The sequence below is a fragment of the Cervus elaphus genome, chromosome 9 (genome assembly GCF_910594005.1).
Source record: "Cervus elaphus chromosome 9, mCerEla1.1, whole genome shotgun sequence".
Lineage (NCBI taxonomy): Eukaryota > Metazoa > Chordata > Mammalia > Artiodactyla > Cervidae > Cervus > Cervus elaphus.
The window spans coordinates 90,203,205-90,224,352 of NC_057823.1; the positions used below are offsets into that span (position 1 = coordinate 90,203,205).

General features: G+C 37.9%; 1 protein-coding gene across 1 annotated transcript in view; it reads left to right on the forward strand.

Moving 5' to 3' along the window:
* Positions 1-21,148, forward strand: part of ADGRV1 (adhesion G protein-coupled receptor V1) — a 540,993-nt gene that overhangs the window by 232,550 nt on the left and 287,295 nt on the right. Inside the window, exons 79-83 of the mRNA XM_043913586.1 lie at positions 3,931-4,115; positions 7,131-7,380; positions 7,864-8,003; positions 9,530-9,690; positions 17,468-17,568. Of these exons, the coding sequence (XP_043769521.1) occupies positions 3,931-4,115; positions 7,131-7,380; positions 7,864-8,003; positions 9,530-9,690; positions 17,468-17,568 (837 nt within the window). The remainder of the gene's footprint in view (positions 1-3,930; positions 4,116-7,130; positions 7,381-7,863; positions 8,004-9,529; positions 9,691-17,467; positions 17,569-21,148) is intronic.

The following is a 21,148-nucleotide window of genomic DNA, read 5'->3' on the forward strand; positions in this document are numbered from 1 at the left end:
CATGACTACTGGAAAAATCATAGCCTTGACCAGACAGACGTTTGTTGGCAAAGTAGTGTCTCTGCTTTTTAATATGCTATCTAGGTTGGTCATAACTTTCCTTCCAAGGAGTAAGCGTCTTTTAATTTCATGGTTGCAGTCACCATCTGCAGTGATTTTGGAGCCCAAAAAAATAGTCTGACACTGTTTCCACTGTCTCCCCATCTATTTCCCATGAGGTGATGGGACCAGATGCCATGATCTTAGTTTTCTGAATGTTGAGCTTTAAGCCAACTTTTTCACTCTCCTCTTTCACCTTCATCAGGAGGCTTTTTAGTTCCTCTTCACTTTGTGCCATAAGGGTGGTGTCATCTGCACATCTGAGGTTATTGGTATTTCTCCCGGCTATCTTGATTCCAGCTTGTGCTTCTTCCAGCCCAGAGTTTCTCATGATGTACTCTGCATATAAGTTAAATAAGCAGGGTGACAATATACAGCCTTGACGTACTCCTTTTCCTATTTGGAACCAGTCTGTTGTTCCATGTCCAGTTCTAACTGTTGCTTCCTGACCTGCATACAGGTTTCTCAAGAGGCAGGTCAGGTGGTCTGGTATTCCCATCTCTTTCAGAATTTTCCACAGTTTATTGTGAGCCACACAGTCGAAGGCTTTGGCGTAGTCAATAAAGCAGAAATAGATATTTTTCTGGAACTCTCTTGCTTTTTCGATGATCCAGTGGATATTGGCAATTTGATCTCTGGTTCCTCTGCCTTTTCTAAAACCAGCTTGAACTTCTGGAAGTTCTCGGTTCATGTATTGCTGAAGCCTGGCTTGGAGAATTTTGAGCATTACTTTACTAGCGTGTGAGATGAGTGCAGTTGTGTGGTAGTTTGAGCATTCTTTGGGATTGCCTTTCTTAGGGTATTAGTACTATCAAAATATCAGTAAAGTCTTTTGGATTTTTTAAAATTAATCAAAATGATGAGTTCACCTGGGAGAACATACATCAGAAATTTTATGAAAAAGATGAAAAATGATAGGGACCTTATTCTTCTCAATATGAAAATAAGAAGTTATAGTGATTAAAACAGGATGAACTGGTGCTGTCACAGATATTCAGATTAGTAGAATAAAACAGAAAGTGAAGATATAATCCAATTACATATGAAAATTTCGTATACGATAAAAGTGACATTTCAGGTCAGTTGTCAGTTCAGTTCAGTCGCTCAGTTGTGTCCGACTCTTTACGATCCTGTGGACTGCAGCATGCCAGGCTTCCCTGCCCATTACCAACTCCCAGAGTTTACCCAAACTCATGTCCATCACCTTAGTGATGCCATCCAACCATCTCATCCTCTGTTATCCCCTTCTCCTCCCACCTTCAATCTTTCCCAGCATCAGGGTCTTTTCCAGTGAGTCAGTTCTTCGCATCAGGTGGCCAAAGTATTGGAGTTTCAGCTTCAACATCAGTCCTTCCAATGAATATTCAGGACTGATTTCCTTTAGGATGGACTGGTTGGATCTCCTTGCAGTCCAAGGGACTCTCAAGAGTCTTCTCCAACACCATAGTGCAGAAGCATCAATTCTTTGGCACTCAGCTTTCTTCATAGTCCAACTCTCACATCCACACATGACCATTGGAAAAACCATAGCTTTGACTAGACGGACCTTTGTTGGCAAAGTAATGTCTCTGCTTTTTAATATGCTATCTAGGTTGGTCATAGCTTTTCTTTCAGGAAGCAAGCATCTTTTAATTTCATGTCTGCAGTCACCATCTGCAGTGATTTTGGAGCCCAAGAAATAAAGTCAGTCACTGTTTCCATTGCTTCCCCATCTATTTGCCACGAAGTGGTGGGACCGGATGCCATGATCTTAAGTTTTCTGAATGTTGAGCTTTAAGCCAGCTTTTTCACTCTCTTCTTTCACTTTCATCAAGAGGCTCTTTAGTTCTTCTTCACTTTCTGCCATAAGGGTGGTGTCATCTGCGTATCTGAGGTTATTGATATTTCTCCTGGCAATCTTGATTCCACTTTGTGCTTCATCCAGCCCGGCATTTCACATCATGTACTCTGCATAAAAGTTGAATAAGCAGGGTGACAATATACAGCTTTGACATACTCCTTTCCCTGTTTGGAACCAGTCTGTTGTTCCATGTCCATTTCTAACTGTTGCTTCTTGACCTGCATGCAGATTTCTCAAGAGGCAGTAGTTATTATTCTCTAAATGGTGTTGATACATCTGATTGAACCATTTGAAAGTAAAATATTAGCTGTTTCTCCATGTTAAACCCACTCCAAAATAAATCCCAGACTGGTCAGAGGTCTAACTGTAAAGCTGAAACCAGGAAAGTAGTAGCAGAAAACATGGATGAATCACTTTTAATATAAAAGTTTACATTGGGGAAGTTCCTTCTGAATATAAAAATGCAAAAGTCATAAAGGAAATGATTGATAAACTTGACCACATAAAGTTTAAACAAAATTTCTCTTTGCATATACCACAAGAAAAATCAAAAGGCACCTCAGTTATATAGTCAAAGCTATAGTTTTTCCATTAGTCATGTGTGGATGTGAGAGTTGGACTATAAAGAAGGCTGAGTGCTGAGGAATTGATACTTTTTAATTGTGGTGTTGGGGAGGACTCTTGAGAGTCCCGTGGACTGCATGGAGATCAAACTAGTCAATCCTAAAGGACATCAACCCTGAATGACTCAGTGCTTTGGCCACCTGATGCAAAGAGCTGACTCATTGGAAGAGACCCTGATGCTGGGAAAGATTGAAGGCGGGAGGAGAAGGGAACGACAAGGGACGAAATGGTTGGATGGCATCACTCAATGGACATGAGTTTGAGCCGTCTCCAGGAGATGGTGAATGACAGGGAAACCTGGCGTGCTGCAGTCCATGGGGTCACGAAGAGTCGGACATGACTCAGCATCTCAACAGCAACAACAACAATATTTATAGTCAATTATATCCCAATAAAACTGGAGGGAAAAACTAAAAAAAAAAAGAGTGCCTAATAGGTGTGGGGAATATTTGTACAAATACCTGTATAATGAGTATTTAAGCATTACTTATAATAACAAGAATTGGGAAAACTAGCCGTTAAAAGGGGCCTGCCATATCCGTAAAATGTGACATGTTTTCACAATTTAGACATAATTAGAATATGACAATAATGAAACAAGCATTGAAAATATAGGGTTGAAATTTTAAGAATAAAATATGAGGTGCCAATTAACTTTGAATTGCAGATGAACAATGTATTTTTTAGTATAAGTCTATTGCAGATAAAAATAAACATTTTTATTTACAAGCATTATTTGGAACATACTTATATCAGGCAATTATTGACTGATTATCTGAAATTCAAATAGAATCACCTATGCTTTATTTGGCATACATTCATATGTCCCATATGTATTTCATATGTACTTAGATTCAGAAGTATAGGATAGGATTTCCAATTGCTGATAGAACTTTGCTCTATAGGGTCTCATATTTTAAGTAAAATTGTTTTATGTTTGTAAGTTTTATTATCTCCCGGATTCTCAGTTCTTTGAACCAGAATCTGCTTTATGCTATATATGTCTTTCATAAGGCCATATGAATTGGGATAGATGTAAAAGTGAGTTCAATTTTGACTCGTGATATTTATTATTGCAGTTAGAATTAAGTGACCCATGCAATCCTTTGGAGCTTTATCTAGATATTATATAGAAAATATTCTTGTGACTATGCCTTCTCTTTATAAAATGATTATGCTTTTTAAAGTTCAAATGTATTTGACATTTAAATGTCAAATATAATTTTGACACTACTCAAATTCTTCATAGGTTCGTGTTTATTTTTGTTAATGTTGGTAACTGGTCATAAAGAACACATTATACCTTACGTATCATTTAAGCAGTTGATTTTTTAAGATACAGTTTCATACTTGGGATTTTTTTCCAGATAACTGTTGAAGGAAGAAAACAAGCATTAAGCATTGAAAGCCGAAATCTTTTCTATGAGATCCTTTGTGCTCTCGTTAACCCAAAACGCAAGGACACTAGGGGATTCAGTCACTTTACTGAAGTGACAGAGAGTTTTGCCTTTTCTTTACTGACTGATGTTACCTGTGGCTCTCCTGGTGAAAAGTAAGTATCTTTTAATATAATACCATACCTTACATGTATTCCTTTACAGGGTAGAAAGTGATAAGAATGCAAATTGACATTTTGATGATGTAACTAAGGCTTATACAATCAATGAATTATACTTGATGGGCAAATTAAGTTAATTATTTGAAGAAAACATAGAAACTACATCCAGAAAAAATTAATTTATACTGCCAGTAATATATTCTTCTTGTTTTGAAGGGTCTTTTAAAAATAAAACATCTTGTTATTTACTCTTTTTTATATAATGAGTAGAAGATACATTCTGAATGGAAAAAAAGGATGATTCCAACTTTTAGATTATTTCAGGCCATTTTTTAAATTGTGGTAATGTATACATAAGACAGATTTTACCATTTAAACTATTTTTCTGTACTTCCTGGTAGCTCAGATGGTAAAAATCTGTCTACAATGCAGGCAGACCTGGGTTCAATTCCTGGGTGGGAGAGATCCCCTGGAGAAGGAATGACAACTCCTCCAATTTTCTTGTCTGGAGAATCCCATGGACAGAGGAGCCTGGTGGGCTACAAACCATATGGTTACAAAGAATTGGACATGACTGAGCGGCTAACACTTTCACTTTCAAGCTATTTTTAGGTGTACAATTCAGTGACACTTAGATATTCATGATTGTTGGGTTACCATCCCTAGTATGCATATCCAGAACTGTCATCCTCTCAAATTAAAAATCTCTACCCATTAATAACTCTCCATTCCTCCTTCCCTCTGTCCTGGTAACCTCTATTCTACTTTTTAATCTCTATTCAATTCACCTATTCTAGCCATCTCATAAGTGGAATCATGTAATATTTGTCCTTTGTGTTTGCTGTACTTTGCTTAGCATAATGTTTCTTCAGGTTTTATCCATGCTCTAGCATGTATCAGAAATTCACTTAAATTGTTTTAATTGCTGTATAGTTGATTTACAATGTTGTGTTTCTGCTCTGCAGCACAGTGATTCAGTTATACATATGTATATATTCTTTTCATGTTCCTTTCTCTTATGGTTTATTACAGGATGTTGAATATAGCCCCTGTGTATACAGTAGGACCTTGTTTTTTATGCATTCTGTACAAGAATACTTTGCATCTGCTAACCCCAAACCCCCATCCCATCCCTCCCCTGAGCTTTGGCAACCACAGGTCTTTGAGTCTGTTTAGTGGATAGGTTCATTTGTGTCATTTCAATTCCACATAAGTGATATTATAAGTGATATCATATAGTATTTGTCTTTCTATTTCTGATTTACTTCACTTAGTTTGATAATCTCTGAGTCCATCTGTGTTGCTGCAAGTGACATAATTTCATTCCTTTTTTATGGCTGTGTAGTACTCCATGCTATGTATGTACTACATCTTCTTCATCCATTCGTTTGTTGATGGTCATTTAGGTTGTTTCCATGTCTTGACTATTGTGAATAATGCTGTTATGAACATAAGGGTTCATGCATCTTTTTGAATTATAGCTTTTTCTAGACATATTCCCAGGAGTAGGATTGTTGGATCATATGGAAACTGTGTTTTTAGCTTTTTGAGGAACCTCCTTCATATTTTCCATAGTGGTTGTACCAACTTACATTTCCACCAACAGTGGTTCACTGATCTCAGTCAGTTTGTACGTGGTCATGGTGGAGAGGTCAACAGTGGCAGCTTTTAGCTCCAAGTCAGCAGTGAAGATGTGGATGGAGAGATGAAGAGATGAGTTTTTATAAGCTGTTGTGGGTGGCCTATATGGATTGAGATGTTTTAGCAGGCATTTTGAATGCAGAGGTCTAGAGCCTGAATGAATGGCTGGACTAAAGATAAATGTTCAAAAGCATCAATTCAAATATGGTAAAGATTTTTTTAAAAAGAGTATATAGCTAGAGGAAAACGTTAGCCCTTACCTTTTCCTTTTGTTTCTCAAATCTTCTATTTAAAATTCTCAACTTGATTTCCTAGGTTAGGGGCCTTGATGAGGTATTTGTATGCATGATACAATTATATATACTCAACATCACTTATGGCCTATCTCACTTACCTTTATCCTACTGTTCTCCATATTTTTCCAGACAGGTTTCAAGTGTGATTTATCTTTGTGTCTTTTCATTATTTGTAGACATGATGTGTCCACAGAAAAACATATATCAGATTTTTTTGAGGACTGGTTACAAAATACAGACTCAAAGAATCTCTAGTCTCCCCTAGGCAAGGATTTTGATTTAGTAATAATTGGATGTAATGTAGAAATATGTATTTCTTTTTTTTTTTGGCTATAGGATCTTAGCCTCCTGATTAGGGATTGAACCCACGCGCCCTGCATTGTGAGCTCAGAGTCTTAACCACTGGACCACCAGGGAAGTCCCTAGAAATCTGTATTTTTAAAACAAGCTTCAAGGTGATTTCAACACACACTGAGGTCTAAAAAGCATTTTCACTGAGCAGAGGATCTAGTGCCTGGGGGTTGTTGTGAACAGAATTATTAAATGGATAAAGATTCTATTCAGGGCCATTTCTTTTATCAGGGACATGGTTAGATTAGAAATGCTCTGATGGCTTAGAAAAGGGTGAGGTGAACTCGATGAGAACTTGGCTGTAGATATATAAGGTTTGTGATACTCTTGATTATAAATAAGAGAGTTTCAGTTGAATGGTGCATCCTTTCTCACCCTATTCCTCCCATGCTGATGTGACTAACACAGAAATAGACATTTTTATAGCACAGATTCTGATAACTGTGAAAAAACTTTCAGAAACCCATGTTTCAGATCAGAAGGGGGATCAGGCAAGAGGATACAGAAAGTTCTGTGCAAAAAATCCTAACAATTCACCATAAAAGAACTGAAAGCATATTCTCTTTACTGCTTCTGGGTAAGTAGTATCATGGTTGTACATAAGGAAGAGAGGTCCAGTGTAATAGATTTTTAACAATGTAATGGATTTTTAACAAATATGAATGGATATACATATGCAAATACATGCCATTTTAGCAGAACCTTTGCTTTTCTCTCATAGAGGCAAAACCATCCTTGACAGCTGCCCGTATTTGTCCATACTGGCTCTTCACTGGTACCCTCAGCAGATCAATGGGCACAAGTTTGAAGGAAAAGAAGGTGATTATATTCGAGTTCCAGAGAGGTTATTGGATGTTCTGGATGCAGAAATAATGGCCGGGAGAAGCACATGTGAATTAGTCCAGTTTACAGAGTATAGCAGCCAGCAGTGGTTTATGACTGGAAACAATTTCCATGCCCTGAAAAATAAGGTAATCTATCAGTTAAAGAATTATGTAGTTGGAATCTGCTTTTTCCTTTGCAAACATGCTCCTTAGGATACATGCACTTGATTAGACTTAAGGTAAGTGCTACATATGGTAAGCTAATGATGAAACATGTCCCATCTTTATGAACTCTTTGTAGAATGTTTGGGCTTAAAAATAGTTGCAGATATTTCCTTCATGTTTTATTGAATGAAATGAGAAAGTGGAAAAAACACATAGCTTTCACTAAAGCTATATCCCACTCCTGATGAAGACTGACATTGAAAATGAATATTGTCACGTGGAGACTGGTCAGTAGCTGGAGTGGGGTAGGTCTGCAGTGGAAAATCCACCAGATGCCCTGTATTCATAAGGAAGCTAACGACTAATAGTGCCAAAAGTGACGAGAAAAATGAAGCAAGTTTCAGACTGGGAGTCTTGACATTTAATTTGAAGATGTTACATTTTCGGTTCTTTCTGGTATTACAGGTATTATCTTTGAGTGTGAAAGGTCAGAGTTCACAACCCCTGACCAACAACAATGAGATTCTCTACAGGATTTATGCTGCCGAGCCTAGAATTGTTCCTCAGACTCCTCTGTGTCTCCTTTGGAATCCGGCAGCTGCGAGGTACTTGTTAATAATTCTTTAAAATCAGAGTTTGTCCCTTCTTCATTCTGGTACCATTAAGCCCAGTTTTTTGTACTGAACGTAGATGGTCTGGAGTGAGATTTTTAGACTGGAGAATCACCACTACACTAAATGAGGCAACGCAGTGTAGGAAGTGGTCTAGCCTTGTGCAGGTGGCAAATGCAGCCAAACAATTTAAACATGTGTATAACTCATTACTTAACTCCTTTATTATTACGACTTCCATGGAACTTAGCGTGAGTTCTGCTCAGTTCAGTTAACCTTCCTGTGGTTACAGGTTAATTTATGAAACAGTGAAGGAAATTCTTTTGACTCCTTCCCTCTGGACTTGTAGTTCTGGATCTGATGCTCTATGTCTGGACGGATCAGTACAGATTCATAATTCTAATCCATGTATGACTTGGATCACATTTGGGGATTAAAGCAGGCACAAGAAGGGGAAGAAGACAGCGACTCTTCCTTTGACTCTCCTTGGCCTCAGACCTCATGTTTCTGAGCAGTTCTCTCCCTGGGAGCTCAGCCAATGTTGTAGGATCAGGCATGGCTGGCCTAGAGAGTTTTGAGTTCAAATCAGTCACTAGATTCTGTTACTTTCAGCCACACAAACTAAAATTCTGTAAAGATTCCACAGCCTAGTTGGGTAACCAGCTGTCCTCTTCAAACACCAAAATTCTGGCTAGTCTCTGTGTGGGAAAATAACTTTCCTTTGAAATTCCTAATGTCTGAGGACGGACTTTAAACCTAATACACAGATACTGTACAATCCTCAATGTATAATTAATAGTGAATGTTTTAAGCTTGAATCCGCAGTTCGGGTTAAGAAGTTTCATGGCCTTAGAGAAATAAGGGGATCAAGAGGACCTAGAAGTGACTGCTCTTGAGCAGAGTAGTCACTAAGGGATGCTCAGAAGGTGTGGCATGTGACACTGTATTTGCTATAATTGTGACAAACTTTTGGTGCTAAAGGTCAAACCTTATAGAAGGAGACACCCGAAAAAACCCTCGAAGACATGTGTGTAATGTAACTGGCTCAAAATCCAAATAGGTGGGGACGGAAGCACTTAGACAAGCAAGTAATTTATGTGGTTCAAAATATAGGAGTTGTGAAAAATGGGGAATGGTGAACACTGCACATTTTTGGCTGTGTTGACCTTTTGGTACTCTTGAATGCTAGGGAAGAGTACTTCCTGTTGAATACCTTGAGTTTGTTTGCTTTAGATGAGGTGGGGGCTAGCACTGCTGGTTTGAGAGGCTCAGCTTCTTCAATATTGACGATGCTTTTGCAGGTTTGGTTAATGTTTAGGCTGCTGTTGAAGGTGTCTGTGGGATCTGCTGTTTCATGTCTTGGACAAGATGTTCCCTCCAGTGTTTCTGCTTGAACATGTGGTCTGCTTCCATCTTGAGTAAAGAACACTTAGGTTCAATAAATTATTTTTTCTTCCAAAGCCGTCTCCACACCTTAAGTACTGATGAAAGAGTAGTGACGATTGTGTTTTTTGCTCTAGCTGGTTGTCCGACAGTCAGTTTTGCAAAGTGGTTGAGGACACTTCAGACTACGTGGAATGTGCCTGTTCATACATGTCTGTGTACGCGGTCTACGCCCAGACTGACAACTTGTCTTCATACAATGAAGCTTTTTTCTCTTCTGGCTTTATATGTATTTCAGGTGAGTTACCGTATTTTTGAGTCAATAATTTAAAATATTGATGAGAATAAAAGTTTTCCCAGGGTCCTTTTATATAAATGCAGATGTACTGTAGTTCATCAACATTACAAGAAAATAAACTTTCTCGTGGTCTTTTTTGTTTTTGTTTTTAATTTTCTTTTTTTGGCTGCATTGTGTATTGTGTGGGATCTTAGTTCCCTGACCAGGGATTGAACCCATGCCCCCTGCAGTGGAAGCACATAGTCTTAACCACGAGGCCAGGAAAGTTCCCTCTCATGGTCCTATTCATTAATTCATACAGCCGTTATTTATGGAGGACCAACTTTGTACTGGGGATAAGGCAAGAGCAAGATATAGTTCCAGCTCGTCAGCAGTGTATATCCAGTACAATGTGAGATAGAAGTTAGATAGTAAAAAAAAAGTTAAAGTTGATAGTGTTGATTTAGAAGGCAGATTCTGCAGTAGATAGCGGGATTGCGTGAGATAATATAAATAAAGCATTTTGTATTTTCATTAAAAAATAAACCTACCCCATGGATTGATTTGCATTTTTCAGTCTAGAAGCTTTAAGTATATTCAACTACTATGTTAAAAGATAAATTTTCTTTCACCTTCTATATCTAGGTCCCATTTCTGGCAAGAATAGGAACTTGAGTAGGGTAATGTGTGTCAAACGATTTACTTATAAGTAAACTTTGAACAGCTATAGAATTATTCTCATTTGCTGTTTTTACTTTATGGTTGGGAGTCTGAGAATTCCTTACACTGTATTTCTATCCCGACCCTTATGGATTGTGTGCCCCAAGTCAGCTTTTACAGCCCTACAGCTGCTTTTATGAACAATAAGCTACACAGAGAACTGGGTATAGGGTAACTGTGCCTGTATTCAAATCCTTGTCCTGCCACTGGCTAGTTGCGAGACTTAGGGCAAATACCTCCGTCTCCCCGCCCCAAATAATTGATTTTAAATTGTGTTAACAGGGTGGTAGATATACTAGCTCAGACCATCTGCCTTAATGATGTTTGGTATGTAAATGTGGTTATCATTAAATGTTTAGTGTGTAGACTGTCCCCTAATAATCTTTATTGATTCAGAAAATTTTGTGGAGGTAGAAACATGTAATTAATTATCCTTCTTTGTCCTGGTTGTTAAAATCTTTCCACTGTAATTTAATATTCTTTGTCCTAGTTGTTCAAATATTTCCTCTGTAGTTTCACTTTAAAAGTTATACATTTTCCTTAATGTATCTTAATTCTAAACCTTAGATTCAATAGCAGATGTTAATAATTTCTTATTCTTAATAACATCTTCCATAAGAATGATGGTTCTTGCTTAATAGATTCTTCTAGGTTTCAAAATCAGATGGCAACACCCTATTTTATTTTGATGCAATCTATTTAGAGAAATTTCATAGACTGATGAAATAGAACCAAAAGGTACAATGCTGAAATAAAATCTAGATATCATCTCAAACATAGAGACATAATTCTAAGTGCTAATATGACCCACAAAAAATCCCTTGCTTGTTCTAAATACTCAACATCAAAGCAAAGAATTTTACAAACTAAAGAGAGAATGTTATCTTGGTTTTTTAGAAGACTAGGAGGACTTTAAGATATTTTCTGAGAGAACTGTTAATAAATATATATGTTTGCAACTCACTCTTAAAAAGATTTGCTCATGTATTTGAAAACCAACACCCAGATATTAGTATCTACCTTATTATTTTTGACTTGGAGTCATATTTGAAATTATCAGTTTTCCCCCCCTCTGCTCCTGACGTACTGTGACATGGATTGCACGTTCGGTGGTTCACGAGGCGGTTCTGTCTTTGTGCTCAGTTTCAGCTTCTGGGGAGGCTGAAATTACATTTCTGAGAGGGCCCCCAGAAAGAAGGCGAGAGATTTTTCCATATTTTTCCATATGGAAAAATATTTTCCATATTTACATACACATGCTCTCATTTAAGTTAGGCCACACCAAATATCCCTTTGAATTTGGGAGCATTCTAACTCTTTTCTTGAAATGTGGCAACATGCAATCAAATAGGAATTTGACCATTGTTTAATAAAAAAATTAAGATAGATCACAGTGTATCTGTTCTAATTCTGGTTTACAGTTCTGGTTGCTCTACTAGAGCAGAACAGTTGAAATGATCCAAGCATGTGTAATGAGTATGTAAACCAAGAAGCTGAGTAATCCTCAATATGGAAAGGTGAAAGATTAGGATATATACCTATGATTTTTAAAACTGTAAACCAGTTTATCAAATTCCAAGAAATTAAACTGAAGTTATCCATTGAAACTAAAAGCTATAGAGGGGAGAAGTAAATGACTGTGCACATAAGTGTAACATTATGGGACTCACCTCAAAGGGGGAAGAAATACAGCTCATAACAACTTTAGGTGATAATACCATAATCTTATAGTTACAAAGGAACCTAAGCATGCTTCTTAATATTTGGAGAATAATGTCAAAAGAAACCTGCTCTGCTTTCCCTAACTGTTGATGTTGGCCTGTCAAAGGTAGACATCGGATTAAAATCATCCTGATTTTATTCTGGGTACAATTCATATGGCCTCATGAGCTTAATGAGACCTCTGCATTCCAAAATCCACTTCATCATTAACATCAGTATGTGAATTCAGTCATGTTTGGTGTACTTGTAGGAGAGTCTTCTATTTTGAAGTGCTTTTAAACTGAGATTAGACTGCAGAGCTCACATTTGTTTCATTTTTTTTTTCTTTCTTTTTGTTCTCTGTGGTGGAGAAATCCTTTAACACATTAGTCAAACTAAAGCTATCCCTTTTAAATAACTAATAGTTTTATTTACTCTATAGATTACTAAGTATATAAATGCCAACACAATGTCATTGTTTAAAGTAGGTAACAGGAAATAATTGTCTGTAAATTACTAAATAGTTAGGTTTAGGGATGAGGAAATCAGCCACAATCTAGAGTTCTTTGGAGCATGCTCATTCTTTTGTTCAGGTTTATTAAACTGTAAGGGCTTCCCAGGTGGCTCAGACAGTAAAGTATCTGCCTGCAGTGTGGGAGAACTGGGTTCGATCCCTGGGTAGGGAAGATGCCCTGGAGAGAGGAAATGGCAACCCACTCCAGTATTCTTGTCTGGAGAATCCCATGGACAGAGGAGCCTGGGTGGGCTACAGTCCATGGGATTGTAGAGAGTCAGACACAGCTGAGCTACTAACGCTTTCTTTAAGCTGTAAGAATATTCTAGTTGTGCCTTTTATATTTTATAAGCTGATATTTTGATAGTTTTTCTAGAAAAAACTTTATTAGATGCCACCCATTCTTTTTTTTTTCCACCCATTCTTTTGAAATTATTTTTGAAGATGAGATATTTTCTAAATTTCTGTGTCACATTCGTCCCAAAATGTTAAGTTCATATTCACACGAATCATTGTCCTAAGACAGCCATTATCATTATGGGGAGAGTATATCAAAAGTTTCATTCTATCAAATTGGGAGTTATTCATAAGTAGAATAGAGAAAGATGTGTAAGAGCTTTAAAAAAAAATAAGTAGTTTGAAGGGGTAACTGCAGGTGATAGAGAAGTCAGAGAGCTTCGTCTAACTCTGACATGGCATAAAAATGTAGGATGTATCTAGCTAGGTACGCGTAGCTGGATCGTTTAGGATGACCCTGGCTGGCACATAACTGGAGACAAGTCAGATATACTAAATAAGCAGATTTAGTTCCAGGACTGATTAGTTCAGCACCTCAGTGGCATCATCAGGGGCCCAGCCTCTTCTCGTGTTTCTGTTTCGCTCTCCTCAAAGGTTTCCTTTTCTTTTCTCCACCTCTCCTCTGCATGGTCTTGAGCAGCTCTGAACGTCCCACAACGATGTCTGGGCTTGCCAAGAGAAAAGCACTTATGTGGATCCTGTTTTAAGAGCCGAAAACCACCCAGAGTGTTTCCCCTCACATCTCTGACCAGAACTGTGTTGTATGGCCTTTTATAAACAGTCCCTTTAGAGTTTGACACAGTGGCCCCAGCCAGTGTTTCTTCGATGATGGAAATGTGGCTCCTGACCACATCTGGTGATGGAGCCCTTGAAATGTGGCTAGAACAGTTGGGGCCTGAATGTTTAATTCTATTTAATTGTAATTAATTAAAACCTACGCGGCCCTGTGTGGCTAGTGGCTATTGTACTGAACTTCACAGGTTACCTGAAGGCTGGTCTCCTGGTAACCTCATCCCTCTGGAGTCAGTTCTTCCCTCTGATACACAGAACTTGTGTACTGTCAAATGTGGCATATGGACTTTTGTTCAACCTGGTAAACTCTCTAGATTGACAGTTTTGTTTTTCTGTCCTTAGCTTATTAGTAGCTGTAATCCAGGGGCATTGTGTTGAAGGGAGTGTTGAAGAAATTTGGGAATTAGCAGAGATGAGCAGCAGAAATGTTAAAAGGGTGATAGTTACAGCCAGCATTAGGTGGAGGAATAGAAAAAAACCTCAGGTAACAGGTGAGTATCTGATTTAATAATCTAGCGGTCATTTGGTTTTTTTTTTTAATGTTTATCCATAGAGGTGGCGTTAGTGATAGAGGACCCACTTGCCGGTGCAGGAGATGTGGGTTTGATCCTGAGTCAGAAAGATCCCCTGGAGGCGGGCATGGCAGCCCACTCCAGTATTCTTGCCTGGAGAATCCCATGGACAGAGGAGCCTGGCAGGCTACAGTCTCTAGGGTCACAAAGAATCAGACACAACTGAAGTGACTTAGCACTCACGCTTAGAGGAGACAGAGATACATAATAAAACAATATAAAATTTATAAATATTTTAAAGGAATTTTCATGGGGAAAAATGTAATATTTGCCTTCTGGAGGATAAACTTTAGTTATTTTGAAAGTATATCTCATTCTTAAGGGATACCAAACAGAAGTTGTTTACTAGATATGCATGTTCATATATAAACATTACATATATTTATGCACATGCAAACATTCAAATATTGTATAGATAGATAACAAGATCTTTGGTCCTCTTTGGTACTGACAAAAGAATCTAGCTGTTCTTTAGAGTTTTTCTTATCTAAATCAAAGATTATCAATATTATTTTGTTAAGGGTAATTTATCTTCCCTCTTCATGTCTAATCATATAGAAAAGTCATTTGTGTTAGTAAACTGATTAAATTTTTTTCCAGTGAAGTCTATAACCTACATATTGCTAGGAAAAAAAAGCAAATGAAGATTATTTAATAAATTACATGTTTGTTTTTCTGCCTAGTTGCTAAGGAATCAGTCTCTAAGAAGCTGTTTAGAGTTTACCTTTAGGTAATACCTGGATTTGTTATACCTTATTTTTTAGAATTCCTTTTAGAATTTAACCTTTGTACTATGTGATTTACATATTAAGGGAATTTAAACCAAAAAAAATTGTTAGTTTAAAAAAATCTGCCTTGTAAATTTAAATTTTGTATGCTAAATATAGCTCTTCAATATCATGAGAAAAAAGATAAATAATTAGTCTTCAGGAACTCGGTAACCAAAGTATTTATTTCTTTACATCTAAGGTATTCAGTAACTCTCACAAGGTCAGCCGAGGCTAGGCTGCTTGAGGCTTTTTCCCCTGCATCCTTTTTTCCTAAATAAAAAAAGCACTTGGATAACATCATACATCATAGTTACAGGCTGTTAGAATCCAGCCCATTTTCCTGCCACTGGCTTTGAATCCTGGACTGTCACCAGGTGTCATGCTAGCATTTTTAATTAAAGCTTAGTAGACTTAATTAAATATTCTTGATCTGGTCAAGTTTAAGTGTAATAAATTTATATCACGAAATGGGAGTGTAATGGAGAATTACCAAGTTAGGGGGAAAGGCTGCGAATAAGCTCTTTTTGGGAACTAGAAGAAACAGTTGATTCAGGAGTATTTTTCCTTTGCCCAACACAAATCCCCTTGCCTCACATTGTTACCATCCACCACGGTAAGCTCACAGAAAAGCATGTATTTGTCATCACTTGGCCTACAATGAAATGAGACTTGCAAGACCCTGCTTTTAAGTCAATGTATTACACGCGCGCACACACATACACACACACACACACTCTCTCTCTCACACTCAACTTGAACTTTGAGTTTAAGGTGGCTCTGATCATCACAGAAATGCAAAGCGTACATTAGTGAGTTTGGAACAGCAGCTTCAATAGTTGATAAGCTGCCTGAGCAAAGATGCAGTTCCTGGGTATGCTTGTGTGCCTTTGTGGGTGGATTTGGGAGGCAGCCTCAGGACCTACACGCCTGTCCCAGAACGCCTCATGGCAGCCTTCCAAAGAAATGGATTACTCCGGATCTCTTGGCCCAGTTTCTAGGCTGAAAGCCTTGACTAATGCAGAGCCTCACTTCCTGTGTGAAACTTTGTCTACCTTTTGCAAACCTAAATACACTGAGAGCTTTTCCGCGAAAGGGCTTCTGAGAGGCATTTCTGTGCTGACCAGTAGTCACAGACCCCACGTGGGCATTTTGCAGCTGCCCAGTCCACTTATGCCAACATGTGGTGTAAGTTCCATTGCTTCAGAAAAGATAATGAGGAAACAAAATAAATGCAGCTTCTCCTGTTTGCCAGGGGGCCATTGATGAATGAGATAATGCATGCAAAATACCGGGCAAAGCAACACACACAAGCCAGTTGTTATGTGTCATTACTTCCTAGACAAAATAACCCTACTGAGGACGAGAGTAGAGTAAAAGGCTTAAGTGATAAAGCAAATATGTCGCTTTTTGCAGCACATTTAAATTTTTAAAAGTAAGGAAATCTTTTAAAATATGTGTACAGTCTGCCTTTAAAACCTAGTAGTAGGGACTTCCCTGGCAGTCCAGTGGGTTAGACTTCTCCTTCCAATGCAGGGGGCGTGTCGGTTCAATCCCTAGTTGGGGAGCTAAGCTCCCATGTCTCGTGGCCAAAAATCCAAAACATAAGCAATATTGTAACAAATTCAATAAAGACTTTAAAAATGGCCCACATACAAAATCTCAAACTAATATTAAAATAAATGTATACAAATTGAAAGATAAAAAATTTTATGGGTTTGTCCTGAGATTCTAATCATCCCCTTGAAGTAGTGTAGGTAGGTGAGTTCAAGTAGAGTCAAAGAAAATAGGAATAATGTTTTTCACACCACTTCGAAGCGTAGATATTTGGGTTAAAAACCACCTTGGTGGGAAAGAACACATTTTGTTCCTGGTTTTGGCACCCAGGAGTGTAAGGTTGCTTTTAAAATTCATAATCACCACTTTTGTAATTGCCTAACTATTCTTAGTAGATAAAAGGGGTAATTACCAAACCTGAGTTTTGGTAGCATCAATCCCAATTTTATGCCTGAAAAATCATATTCACCTCCACAAATATATCCCTTTAGCCAAGGCACCCGTTCTTAGACAATTTAGAATGAAATTTGATTCTTTTCTTAAGCAGTTAACACTTGTCTGATGGAAACAGAAAACTAAAAGTTTAATGAAATTATTAATCAGCTTAATTTGTGCTTTCATTTTAGTCGGGAAGTAAACAAGTAGATATTTGAAATGTAAAGTTACCCTTTGGGCTTAATTGAGAAGTGTGAGGATTTTATACGTCTGGTCAAGTGGCGTGGGTTGAAATTGAAACATGAACGTCCCCAGAGATATTGTGCTATGTGACCTTGTATTGTAAGCCCAAAGATACTGCGCTTACCTTTTCTGAAGATTTCACCATGCTCCTGTTTGTTCACGGATTGTAAAACCGCACACGGCCTTTTTTGTTCCTACAGGTCTCTGCCTGGCTGTTCTTTCCCATATCTTCTGTGCCAGGTATTCCATGTTTGCAGCTAAACTTCTGATTCACATGCTGGCAGCCAGCTTGGGTACACAGGTAGGAGAGCGTGGGATTTCCCGCTTTCATGCAATGTTCATTTCTCCTGTGATCCTTGAGCTGAGTGTATAAGTAAAATTTAATCTCACCCTAGTTGAAATAGGCTCGCTTAGTTTTGTAGTGGAGAAGAATGAGGAAGGAGACCCGTAAGAGCAAACGAGAGAATCAGGTCTAAGCAGTGTAACATTGTTGAGCTCCTTTATCTCTTCTGCAGATAATTACCTTGATATCACCGCTAACAAAGAAAATAGCTGCTGCCTATTAAGAAGCATCATGTTGGCAATTTATACATGTAAATATATTGTAAATACATATATAATATATTTAATATAATATATAAAATTAGCACATTTCAGTTTAATCTGAATAAAACATGCTGTGTTATAGATCCTTTATGTGGAGGGCATTAAGATGATACGTACTTTAAGACATCTGGATAATATATTTTGCTTCATTTAGTATTATAGAATACAATTTGGTAGACCTTTCTTTTTTGACAAGCTGTCTATGGCAGAAGAAATAATGTGAAAAACACTGAGTCATTCATTAGCATGCGTTTTAAACCATCTAGTTTTTAAAGCCCAGAAGGCAGATCAAGATGAAATTAAATGCCTTTTCTGTCCATAAGGTACTCACAGTCTAAAACAGTAGATGTGTATACAGATAACTCTAATGCAGTGTGATAAGTGTAAACACAGACTATGTGTGAAGATACGTGAGGACTTAATTTTTCTGTGAAGGTTAAGAAAGGCTTCCTAGAGGAGGTGATATTTGGGCTGAGCTCAAATGAAAAGTTCCCACAGCTTCTTGATTAGCAGTGAGATGGGCATAGACATAAGTATAAGTAAACAGGAAAAAGCATGATCCCTTCTACTTGAAGGCTGTCATTACAGTTCTAGATTGTAAGGATACACTATATAATGTTATTATTGTGAGAACTTGGTAACACTATTGTATAAAATTTCCTCTTTTTTGGATGGTGGATACACTTCTACAGAGCAGAAAATGCTGTTTCCTGATTCCTTGCTGGTGTATGCATGATTCGATTTATGTAAATTTATTGTGCTGTGTGCTTAGAATTTGCATGCATTTTAAGATGCTAATGGCATTCTATTGAATTCCAGGCAGAACTTTTAAAAATATTATTAGAGGAGGGGCTGAAACATAAAATGGAAAATTATTTGGAACACTGGCCTTCTCTTGCCTTTTTTGCTCCCAGGAATGAAAATGACATGAGTAAATTTCTTAACTCTCTTTTTTAGGGAACAATTAACTGCTGAATTCTAAGTAGAAGATACCAGATTGTACTTTTAAAGTACCTATGAACTATGAGAGGTAACAGCTGTTACCAAAGGGGGGTTTACACTGAGTTTGACAAGGCTATTTATATTGCCTTGGTAACTATCTTAGCTGTCTGATCTTGCCTTTGCTTCTTGTATTTAAGATCTTAGAAAACCCGCCTTCCATAATTAGCGTTTACTTGGCTGTATTCACCACCCACTCTGGTGATTTTTTGGCAGCAAAGTTTGTACAAGTCTTAATTATAGAACCATAGAATTACAGACAACTCTTCAGTGTCCTAGCAGACAAATTTGCTCATGTCTAGGGATGTGAAAAAGAAGACTCAGGATTTATATCTTGGGATGTTGCCTTCTGATTCACATTGCACTTAACATTAATTTTGGAGAAAGTGGTTAGTCAAATCCATGTTTTTCAATATATTTTTAGAAGAGATAAAACAGTGTGGCATGAAAACCCTGCAGTGTCTGACTTGTGACATGGGATAACTAAAACATAATGTCCGTAGTTTATTTTTGGCAGGAGGATTGCTGATAGTTTTTGATAGAACGTTCTCTTTCCTCAAAATGTTTTACCCATCTACTTTGATTTTTAAATATACTCCCTAAAATAAAGAGAATAATTTTCTCCCATAAAACCTTTTAGCTAAGCCTTTGAAAATTTCTTAGATTCTCCAGAAATAGAAATGGAACTGACTGTAGGAACTTGGGCCTGCCTTTTCTTTTATGGATTTTAAAATCATGTTTATATCTGTAGTTATAGAATCTTGCCTATTGCAGGGGTGGGGGGGCGGGAGGGGGGGTTCAGGTCCTTTCTCAGATCTCTCATTTGAATCCTCTATCAACTCAAGGTTCATATTCTTATAGAGAAGTCTTAAAAAATACAGTTTGACCTGTGGTCCTTAGACTAAAAGAATAAAATTTCTCTAGCTGACTTCAAGAGTTTGAGTTGTGAATCTTTTGCAGGCAGGTCTGCCAAGACTGGTTTTAAAGACTTTATTTCTGGCCTAAGTTGAATGACTTTTGTGGGAAAGGGCAGAATGGAAATGTAGTGGCCTCTGACTTCCTTTCAGGACAATGTGTCAGTGAGGGAGGCAGTCAGCATGAGGAGAATGTGGTAGTCTGTCTCTGCTTCTAGAAATATATATTGTATCTAATATTCTTGCTTTACAAGGTGAAAGATTCTGCTTTAATCTGGAATTTATGCCATTTAAGCATCTTTGAGAACTACTGACTCTAAATTACCAGCAGGTGGCAGTAGATGATTTTTTTTTTCCCCCCAAACCGGTTTTTGGTCTGGAGCAAAGATGGAGTTTGACTCTGCCTGCCAGCGGAGGAGATTCAGGAGACGTGGGTTTGATCCCTGGGTCTGGAAGATCTCCTTGGAGTAGGAAATGGCAACCCAGTCCCCCTGGGTCTGGAAGGTCTCCTTGGAGTAGGAAATGGCAACCCAGTCTGGTATTCTTGACTAGAAAATTCCGTGAACAGAGGAGCCTGGTGGGCCACAATGAGTCCGTGGGGTCACAAGGAGTCTGACATGACTGAGCATGCCTAACTGAACTGAAAGATGGAGTTCAGTAGAAAACTTGAGATTTTTTCTCAGCACTTCTTTCACTGGTCTAAATATTCTACTGCAGCTTAGAAAATATGCATCTGTGATTTTCTGCCCCTCTCCTTTTATCCCCTTTGTTCAGATTTGAACTGAGGAATCTGAAGGGCACTGTGAGAAAGCTTACACGTCACTAACTGGGACTTCTCTGACTTCCCTGGTGGCTCAGATGGTAAAGAACCTGCCTGCAGTGCAGGAGACTCGGGTTCAGTCCCTGGGTCAGGAAAATCCCCTGGAGAAGGTCTTGGCAGCCCACTCCAGTATTCTTGCCTGGAGAATCCCATGGACAGAGAAGCCTGACGGGCTACAGTCCATGGGATCACAAAGAGTCGGACATGACTGAGCAACCAATACTTTCTTCTTTACTTACTTTTCAGCTTGGACTATGTCTTTCTATCACTGATCATTTATAGTTAAATTCAGGGGCATAACATTATTTTCATTATATTTACATTGTTATACGCTTTAAGAAGTGTGTTGTTACAGAAAACCGTGTTGATTGAAGTGTCACAGAAGTTTTGAGATCCAATCTGTGTTTTCATTAGTGTTTACTTTTCAAGTGTGTGTTTTTCCTTCAGTGCCAAGGTAATGTTCCTCATTCATCTGAAAGAATGACAAGAAATTGTGAGACCTTTATCTTCAAGCTTGAAGGAGAAGAGAGCAAACAAATTTT